At 47.0% G+C, this 10,754-nt stretch overlaps 1 protein-coding gene across 3 annotated transcripts in view; it reads right to left on the bottom strand.

The window, feature by feature from the left end:
- The window catches only part of DDHD2 (DDHD domain containing 2), a 31,355-nt gene extending 29,064 nt beyond the window's left edge, over window positions 1-2,291 (bottom strand). Inside the window, exons 1-2 of one of the 3 annotated variants that reach the window (XM_017536675.2) lie at window positions 1,943-2,291; window positions 604-831 (exon numbers count right to left, since the gene is read on the bottom strand). In XM_017536675.2, the coding sequence (XP_017392164.1) occupies window positions 604-823 (220 nt within the window). In that variant the 5' untranslated portion in view covers window positions 824-831; window positions 1,943-2,291. The remainder of the gene's footprint in view (window positions 1-603; window positions 832-1,942) is intronic. The other 2 variants (XM_017536674.1, XM_017536677.2) reach the window with 2 other exon arrangements.
- Window positions 2,292-10,754: the final 8,463 nt, after the last annotated feature.

Genomic DNA, 10,754 nt, shown 5'->3' with positions numbered 1-10,754 from the left:
AGCTGGGACTACAAGCACGCGCCACCATGCCCAGCTGATTTTTTGTATTTTTAGTAGAGACGGGGTTTCACCATGTTGACCAGGATGGTCTCGATCTCTTGACCTCGTGATCCACCAGCCTCGGCCTCCCAAAGTACTGGGATTACAGGCGTGAGCCACCGCGCCCGGCCCCTTACACATTCTTAATAAAATAATGTAAAACATAAGTTAAAACATTAAAGATATTATTATTGGGGGGCCAGGAACAGGGTGTAACACGCTTGCAATCCCAGCACTTTGGAGACCCAGGCAGAAGGACTGCTTGAGCCTAGGAGTTCAGGTCCAGCCTGGACAATATAATTAGATGGCCACCTCTAAGAAAAAAAAAATTATTGGGTAACTATGCAGAAATAATAGATACTGTTTTCAAAATACAGACCGAATTCTTGAATATTATTGATTGGCTAGGTACTAGTACAGAAGTTCTATATAAAATGCTGTAAGAAATTATTTAACTAGAAAAATCTAAAATTTAGTTTTCACAGTACTCAATATAAGGACCATTATATTACAGTTTGAAGAGAGAAAAGTCTTTGTCTATTTCAAGTCATAATTTTCACCTACCAGAGCTATATGCCTCTTCTAGCTGCTGTGAATCCTCAGAGTTGAAAGGAATCCATGTCTCCTTAGAATCTATTATCTTACAATAAAACCAATGGGGAGAAACTGGTTCATACAAGCTGCCAGCATCCATGTCTATTAGCTCAAAGGAACTACATGAGTTTGGTGATGGGGATGGATCTGACTGGGACAACTGCTCCTGTTGTGATTGCACTGATGACATTTCGCTCTCTAAAGATAAAAGAAAACTATCAGGAAAATGATCTTCTCTTAACGGTGTAGCTGTTGACACACACATACACACACACACGCACAAAACTAATCATTTTATGGAGCCATTTCTGCAACAACAAAAATCTACATAATTTAAAAGAGAAATAACATAATTTAACAGCTGGATGGGTGGGAGCTTTAAATAAAATGCTTCCATTAGATCAACCACTGCGCGAGTTCCCAATTCTGTCGGAAAACTATGATTTTACTCTGTCTATAAGTTATAAAACAAACCCAGAATCACAGGACTCCCTGCTAGAAACTTGATGGCAACAAAAACATTTCACCCCAATTTCCAATCTAAATGTAGTTAAAGGCAGAAAATTTACTCCAACGAAGTCAGCTGGGTCATGCCCTGTTCTAATAACGCCTGGGTTTTGGCCTCCAGGCCCCTATCATTATACGACTAATGGAATCTTAAAATACAGAAAATAAAACTCATTACTTAGGAACCAATTATTTTTGACTGATGCTTGAAGTCGCTTAATGGGCTGTGGTACAAATTCCGAAAAGACGAAACCTCGCCCCGGGCCACGGCGCGCACGCGCACGCCCACTTGCATCGCCCGAGTCTCAGGTGAAAGGTAACAAGCGAACTCAAAAGCCTCCTCCCGCGGAGGCGGCTGTGACCAGCTGTTTCTGCAACTCCAACACCCCTTCCACTCGGCAATGACCAGCGCCGCAGGCACCAGAAGGACACTTCTAAGCTGCCCCGTGGGGCGGGAGTCAGGAGGGCATCTCACGCGGGCCCGAGGGACTGGGGCCTGCAGACACCAGCGTTCGGCCCCATTGTCCAGTCCCACCCGCCCCACAGACGTACGGCACCTTGGCGCCTCCCTGACCCTCGTGACCCTAGGCCCTGGCGTACCGCTCCAAGTCCTCGGAGCTCCGGCTCAGGTCGCCCGCCCGCCCGCAGCCCCGCGACAGCAGCAGGGACGCCAATGCAGACCACAGGGTTCACAGGGTTTCCCCAGGCTCGGGGCTTCCTGGGAGCCGGGTCACCCCGCCCCGCAGCGCCGGCACCAGGCCGGGCCTCCCTCGGCCCAGCCGCCCGCCGGACGCGGACTCACCTGCCGGCCCTGCCGCTCTTTACGCCCTCCTGCCCTCGCTGAAGGAGGCACGGCATGGCCCGGTCGCGGCCTTTACCCAAGCCCGGGCGGGGCGCGGCGGAGCAGGGCGGAGCCTGCGGCCCCGCCGGGCTCGTGCAGAACACCCGGCGCCACGGCGCTCCCGGCTGACGGGTAGCGGGCCCGACTGCTGGGCGAGAAGGTAAGGCAGCTGGGAGTGTGGCGCGCCAGCGCGGGTCGGATGCGCAGGGCCTCAGGGCACTGGCGGCAAGTGTCGCGAGAGATGCAGGGGAGTCGCGCGAGACGTGGCTCCTCCTGCGGGCAGGGAAGTCCAGTGCCAGACGGCTGGCGGTGGGCCCTCACTTAGAGGGGGTGGCTGAGTTCTAACCGCGTGGGAGAGTTTTGAGTGTCCGCTGTAGAAGGGGCTTCGAGATCAGTTTCGAGTGTCCGTGGCGGAAGGGGCTTGGAAGCAGCCGGTCACGTATGGGGCGGGAAAGTCGAGCTGATCCTCTGGATACGCTGCAGACCGATGCCGCGGCCCTAGGAGCAGCCGCCCAGCCCCCTGCCTCCGTTTCTGGGTGCTGAGGACCAGGTGTCACTGGCGTTTGCCAGGAAAAAAGGCTTTGGCCCCTCCTCCGTGCATTTATTATGATTTATAGGTTACCAAAAAGGTATCCCTAAAAAATGTAGAGGTACCGGGCGTGGTGTCAGCTCCTTGCTCTGAGCCACTTAGGAGGCTGAGGCCGGAGGATCGCTCGAGCAGGTTGGTGGAGGCTGCATGAGCCCAGGTGGCACCACTGCATTCCAGCCTGGTAATACTTCAACACTCGTCTCTAAACAAACAAACAAAATAATTTTTTTTCTTTTTTTCATGTAGAGGCAACCTTAACAGGATTTAAAAGATGCCAGGAAGTTGGGAGGCGAGGTATTGTTGTCCAAACAGGAAGACCTGCACCTAAATAACTGGCCTAAAATCAGTCAGGTAAGTCACAGAACTGGAACTTGAATTTAGGTTCTCTATCTTCAAATCCTGCTGTAGCCTCTATATCAGCTTTGGGGGTATAGAGGCAATTTGGGGGGCTGTCTCAAAAAGTGGATTGCAATGTGTAGTCTGAAAACTGAACTTTTCATATTCTGATACCATTAAAATCCGTTGGTCTGTCTTGCACTCTGTTTTATTATTGGGTTTTGAGTAAAGTGAAAGCAAGTTTATTAAGAAAGTAAAAGTAAAAGAATGGCTATGCCATAGGCAGAGCAGCCTATCTTGCATTTTGAATGCATCTTTTACCCATGTGTGACTTATATTGGTTATTTGGGAAAATATCAGTTCACTGAGCTATGCAGATTTTCCAAATGTTGATACATTTTATTATACCTTTTTTTTTTTTTTTTTTTTTGTGACAGAGTCTTGCTCTGTCACCCAGACTGGAGTGTAGTGGCATGATCTCAGCTCACTGCAACCTCCACCTCCCGGGTTGAAGCGATTCTCCTGCCTCAGCTTCCCGAGTAGCTGGGATTACAGGTACACACGACCATGCCCAACTAATTTTTGTATTTTTAGTAGAGATGGGGTTTCACCATGTTGACCAGGCTGGTCCTGAACTCCTGACCTCATGATCCGCCCACCTTGGCCTCCCAATGTGCTTGGATTACAGGTGTGAGCCACCACGCCCAGCCTTATACAATTTTTTTTTTTAATTACCAATCTCATCAGAAAAATCTTTAATATTGGGAAGCTGTCAAGCTCAGAGTAGCAGGTACAAGTTTTCCAATATTCTGCTTTCTTCTTGAAAGATCAAATTGTATCATTGGCAACAAAAGATAAATTGTCTTCCTTGAAGTGACAAGCCTCCTTTGTTTTCAAGTCAAGTTCTGCCAAATACTTACATACAAATAGCCATAGTTTGTCCATTGTACTTTCAAATAAAAATGATGGCTGGGCGCAGTGGCTCACATCTGTAATCCCAGCACTTTAGGAGGCTGAGGCAGGCGGATCACAAGTTCGAGACCAGCCTGACCAACATGGTGAAACCCTGTCTCTACTAAAAATACAAAAATTAGATGAGCGTGGTGACACGTGCCTGTAATCCCAGCTACTCAGGAGGCTGAGGCAGGAGAATCACTTGAACCCAGGAGGCAGAGGTTACAGTGAGCCGAGGTCGCGCCACTGCACTCCAGCCTGGGCAACAGTGAGACTCCGTCTCAAAAAAAAAAAAAAAAAAGATGTTGCATGAAAAAAGAGCATCTGTTGCAGCCTCCAATTCAAATAATCACTCAAGTTTGTTTTCTGCAAGAGACCACCATCTTACTTTTGGTATTTAACAAAACGAGCCGGGCGCGGTGGCTCACGCCTGTAATCCCAGCACTTTGGGAGGCCGAGGCGGGTGGATCACGAGGTCAAGAGATCGAGACCATCCTGGTCCACATGGTGAAACCCTGTCTCTACTAAAAATACAAAAAATCAGCTGGGCATGGTGGTGCATGCCTGTAATCCCAGCTACTCAGGAGGCTGAGGCAGGAGAATTGCCTGAACCCAGGACGCGGAGGTTGCGGTGAGCCGAGATTGCGCCATTGCACTCCAGCCTGGGTGACAAGAGCGAAACTCTGTCTCAAAAAAAAAAAAAAAAAAAAAAAAAAAAAAAAAAATGGTTTTATGGGCCGCAGTGGCTTATGCCTGTAATCAAGCACTTTGGGAAGCTGAGTTGGGCAGATTGCTAAGTCCAGAAGTTTGAGACCAGTCTGAGCAATATGACGACACCCATCTCACCCGTCTCTAAAAATAAAAACATTAGCTGAGCATGGTGGTACAGACCTGTAGTCCCAACTACTCAGGATGGGAGAAGAGCTTGAGCCCAGGAAGGGGAGGTTGCAGTGAGCCGTAATCAACATCACTGTACTCCAGGCTGGGCAACAGAGCCAGACCCTGTCTGAAAAACAACAGGTTTTATTCATACTAACCAGTTTGTCACATAGAATATGAAAAAGATGTAAACTAATGAGTTAAGAGTTAACAAGCCAGGCGCTGTGGTGCGTGCCTGTAGTCCCAGCTACTTGGGAGGCTGAGGCTGGAGGATCGCTTGAGTCCAGAAATTCTGGGCTGTAGTGCACTATGCTGATCGGGGTCTGCACTAAGTTCGGCATCAATATGGTGACCTACCAGGAGCAGGGGACCACCAGGTTGCCTAAGGAGGGGTGAACCAGCCCAGGTCAGAAACAGAGCAGGTCAAAACTCCCATGCTGATCAGTAGTGGGGTCGCGCCTGTGAATAGCCACTGCACGCCACCCTGGGCAACATAGCGAGACCCCATCTCTTAAAAAAGTTAACAAAAGTAATAATTTTTACTGAAAAAATATGAAGGCTATTCTTAAGCAAAACTGGCACTATTATCATTAATGCATGGCAGTCAAGAATACAGTGACTGACAGTGTAATTTATTTCTACTGCTTTAATTCATGTTAGGATGTCAGCACTCTTAGCATTGCTTTTACGTGAATAGTCCAATGTCAACCCAGAAAAAAAGGCAAATCATGTCTTAGTATTATGATGAAAATAGTTTCAGGCCAGGCACAGTGGCTCACACCTGTAATCCCAGCACTTTGGGAGGCCGAGGCAGACGGATCACTTGAGGCCAGGAGTCTGAGACCAGCCTAGCCAACATAGGAAAACCCCATCTCTACTAAAAATACAAAAACTAGCTGGACGTGGTGGTGGGCAACTGTAATCCCAGCTACTTCAGAGGCTGTGGCAGAATTGCTTGGAGGCAGAAGTTCTAGTGAGCCAAGATTGCGCCACTGCACTTCAGCCTGGGCTACCTCTGCCTCCCAAGTTCAAGTGATTCTCCTGCCTTAACCTCCCAAATAGTTGGGACTAGAAGCACCCACCACCACGCCTGGCTAATTTTTATATTTTTAGTAGAGACAGGGTTTCACTATGTTGGCCAGGCTGGTCTCGAACTCCTGACCTCATGATCCACCCACCTTGGCCTCCCAAAGTGCTGGGATTACAGGCCTGAGCCACCACACCCAGCCATGCCTGGTTAATTTTTAAATTTTTTGTAGAGACAGGGTCTCACTACATTGTACAGTCTGGTCTTAAACTCCTGGACTCAAGTCATCCTCCCACTTCAGTCTCCTAAAATGCTGGGATTACAGGCATAAGCCTCTGTGCCCAGCAGGAATCTGCATTTTAAATAGTTATCCCACATGATCTGGATGCAAGTATTTGGAATCCACATAGTATAAATTTTAGGTTCCCCAATAGTCTGCGTAGATAGGTAGTTTCAGGCAAATAGAATATCTTACTGTGCCCCTTAAAAATAAAAATATGGCCGGGCACAGTGACTCACACCTGTAATCCCAGCACTTTGGGAGGCCAAGATCAGGAGGTCAAGAAATCAAGACCATCCTGGCCAACATGGTGAAACCCCGTCTCTACCAAAAATACAAAAATTAGCTGGGCGTGGTGGCATGTGCCTGTAGTCCCATCTGCTTGGGAGGCTGAGGCGGGAGAATTGCTTGAACTCAGGAGGCAGAAGTTGCAGTAAGCCAAGATCATGCCAGCCTGGCAACAGAGAGACTCCGTCTCAAAAATAAAAATAATTTTTAAACCCACTTAATTTTACTGGCTATTGTTTGTGGTTGTATATCAGCCTTTTACCAGACAAGCCTTAATGGTAAAATGTAAAACAATCTCTCCTTTTTCCCTTTCAATGTTCTAGTGCAATAGGCAGCAAACTTTTTTTCTGTAAAGGGCCAGATAACTTCTTTAGGTTCTGTAGGTCATAAGGCTCTGTCACAACTAATCACTTCTCTTGTTGCAGCACTAAAGCAACCAGAGAGGAGCTGTAAACTGAGGAGTGTGGCTGTGTCCCGGTAAAGTTGTATTTACAAAAGCGGGCAGGGGTTTAATTTCATCTCAGGTAGTAGTTTGCTGACCCCATGCTCCTAGTGCAGAAAATAATGCTAATGGCCAGTAAGTTGTCTAAAGAGCAAAAGCAGAATGTAGGGGTCATAAACAACTGGATCTTATATCCAAAGCTGGAATCATTGTTTTTGGAGGCAGAACTCCTCAATCCCAGATGGACACCTAGGCACCCAGAGTGAAGAAAACTTCACAGTTGTTTCTGATGCTGATTACAAAATAACAAGACCAGGACTTTGGGCTCTGACAGTTATTTTCAAGCTTTCACTGCTCACGGCAGCTTCGACCTCCCAGGCTCAACTGATCTTGCCACCTCAGCCTTCCAAGTAGCTGAGACCACAGGTGTCCACCACCATATCCAGCGAATTTTTTTTTATTATTTGTAGAGACAGGGTCTTCCTATGTTGCCCAGGCTGGTCTCCAACTCCTGGGCTCAAGCGATCCTCCCACTTTGGCCTCCCAAAGTGCTGGGATTACAGGCATGAGCCACAATGCCCAGCCCTAAATAGGTTCTTAAAATGTAGATTTTCAGGTACAACACCATCTGAAATGTAGATTCAAAAAAGTAAATTAAAACGTTTTCAGAATCCAACAAGATTCTGATTGACTAGAACATTTAATCAGAGGCGTCCATATTGTGATAGTTAATTTTAGATGTCAGCTTGACTAGATTTAGGAATACCTAGAGAACTGGTAAAACATTACTTCTGGGCATGTCTGTGATGGTATTTCCAGAAGAGACCTCTCTGAGGGGGCAGAAGATGTGAAGATAAATGTGTCCCATGTGAATCCTCCCCAAAGGGTGACCTCAGCAGAAGAGGACTTTAATAACCAAGTAGAAAGGATGACCTATTCTGTGGATACTAGTCAGCCTCTGGCCCCTGCCACCCCTGTCGTTGCCCAGTCACCCATCATTGCTCATGAAGAAATTGGCCATGGCAGCAGGCATAAATGTTTTGCATGGCTCAGCAACATGGACTCCCACTCACCAAGGCTGACCTGGCTATGGCTACCTCTGAGTGCTCAATCTGACAGTAACAGAGACCAGCGCTGAGCCCGACTGTGGCACCATTACCTGGAGTGATCAGCCAGCAACCTGTTGGCAGGCTGATTACACTGATGGCTTTCATCACCGAAGGAGTAGTGTGTTTTGTTCTTACTGGAATAGACACTGGATAGGATTTGCTTTCCCTGCCCATGCTTCTGCCAAAACCATCATCCCTAGATTTACAGAATGCTTATCCACTGTCATGGTATTCCATACAGCAGTGCTCTGACCCAGGAACTCATTTCATAGCCAAGGAAGTGTGGCAATGGGCTCATGCTCATGGAATTCACTGGTCTTGCCATGTTCCCCGCCATCCTGAAGCAGCTGGCTTGACAGAGTGGTGAAATGGTCTTTTGAAATCACAGTTACAGCACCAGCTAGGTGGTGATACTTGGCAGGATTGGGACAACCTGTAGGTGCGCTGAATCAGCATCCAACATATGGAACTGTTTTTCCCATAGCCAGGATTCATGTGTCCAGGAATCAAGGGGCAGAAATGGGAGTGGCACCACTCACTATCATCCCTAGTGACCCACTAGCAAAATTTTTGCTGCCTATTCCCAAGATTTTATGCTCTGCTGGCCTGAAGGTCTTAGTTCCACAAGGAGAAATGCTGCCACCAGGAGCCACAATAATGATTCCACTGAACTGGAAATTAAGACTGACACCCAGCCACTTTGGGCTTCTTATGCATCTGAGTCAAAAGGCCAAGAAGTGAATTACTATGTTGGCTGGGGTGACTGATCCAGACTACCAAGGAGAAATTGGAATACAAGAGATGGCTTAGGGCATGTCTCAGTATTACCATGCTCTGCAACTAAGGTCAGTGGAAAACTACAACAACCCAATCTAGGCAGCACTACAAATGGCCCAGACTCTTCAGGAATGAAGGTTTGGGTCACTCTGCCAGGTAAGAACCACAACAACCAGCTAAGGTGCTTGCTGAAGGCAAAGGGAACACAGAGTAAGGATTTTAGCTGGTATTTATAACTGACTTATTCTACAAATGGATAGTAGAAGTTATAAATACCAACTAAAACCATGTTACAGAAACAGAGTGTTTCATTAAGAAAGTCTCATATAGGCTGGGTGTGGTGGCTCATAACTGTAATCCTAACACTTTGGGAGGCCAAGCTGATCAGATCACTTGGGGCCAGGAGTTCAAGACCACCTGGCCAACATGGCAAAATCCTGTCTCTACGAAAAAACAAAAAACAAAAAGAAGCCTGGTGTGGTGACACACACCTGTAATCCAAGCTAGTAGGGAGACAGAGGCAGGAGAATCGCTGGAACCCGGGAGGTAGAGGTTACAGTCCGCCAAGATCATGCCACTGCAATTCAGCCTGGGTGATAGACTGAGACCATGTATATTAGCCTGTTCTCACACTGCTCATAAAGATATACCGGCGACTGGGTAATTTATAAGGGAAAGCAGTTTAATTGACTCACAGTTCAGCATGGCTGGGGAGGCCTCAGAAAACTTCCCATTGTGGCAGAAGGGGAAGCAACTACATCCTTCTTTACACAGCAGCAGCAGCAAGAAGTGCCAAGCAAAAGGAGTAAAAGCCCCATACAAAACCATCAGATGTTGTGAGAACTTGCTATCACAAGGGTAACTGCCCCCATGATTCAATTACCTCCCACTGGGTCCCTCTTACAACACATAAAAATTGTGGGAACCACAATTCAAGATTTGGGTGACTACACAGCCAAAACATATCGCCCTGTCTCAAAAGAGAGTCATATGTATATATTTATTTATACACACACACAGACACACACACACTTTTTTTTTTTTTTTTTTTTGTAGGCTAGTCAAGTAAAGCAGTGGGTGTGGAGAAAGAACAAAGAAATCTGTAACTGGTAGTGATCAATTAGTTGTAAACACCACTGCACTCGGACCAGCCTACACTTTATTTTTTGAGACAGAATCTCACTCTGTCACCCAGGCTGCAGTGTAGTGGCATGATCACAGCTCAATGTAGCCTTGACCTCCTGGGCACAAGAGATCCTCCCACCTCAGCCTCCCAAAGTGCTGGGAGTACAGGCGTGAGCCACTGCACCCAGTCTGCACGCATATATTGAGCAAATATCTGTTTTCCTTCCTTCTTTCTTTATAATACAACATAAGGTATATTGACTTTACATCAATATTTATTGCTAATTTTACATCATGGTATTTAAGTTATGGGATATTAGGAGAAGAGTAAACATCACCCAAGAACTTCACCTCCTCTTCTAGGGATGGGATTAATGCATTTCTGATTGTACACAGGATAGTTGTATCATGGTAGGCAGAAATAATACCTAGCTATTATCTTTGAGATTAAATATAGGTTTAAGGAGATGCATATGGGCACCAAGTTGATAAGAGGTGAACTTGTGATGCTTAATTTTACGTGTCAACTTGACCGGATTAAGGAATACCTATAGAACTGGTGAAACATCACTTCTGGGTGTGTTCATAAGGGAGGATGTTTCTGGAGGAGATTGGAATGTGAGTCTGTGGACTGAGTGGAGAAGATCAGTGTGGGAAGGCACCATCCCATCAGCTAGGGTCTCAGAACAGAGAAAACAGAAAAGGGCCGGGCTCAGTGGCTCATGCCTGTAATCCCAGCACTTTGGGAGGCTGAGGTGGGCAGAGCATGAGGTCAGGAGTTCAAGACCAGCCTGACCAACATGGTGAAACCCTGTCTCTACTAAAAATGCAAAAATTAGCTGGGCGTGGTAGCGCGTGCCTGTAATCCCAGCTACTCAGGAGGCTGAGGCAGGAGAATTGCTTGAACCTGGAAAGCGGAGTGTGCAGTGAGGTGAGATCACACCACTGCACTCCAGCCTGGACGAGA

This window comes from Cebus imitator, unplaced genomic scaffold, assembly GCF_001604975.1.
Source record: "Cebus imitator isolate Cc_AM_T3 unplaced genomic scaffold, Cebus_imitator-1.0 Scaffold5, whole genome shotgun sequence".
Classification (NCBI taxonomy): Eukaryota; Metazoa; Chordata; class Mammalia; order Primates; family Cebidae; genus Cebus; species Cebus imitator.
The sequence above is the reverse complement of the archived record's forward strand: the minus strand, read 5'-3'. Positions and strand labels throughout refer to the sequence as shown.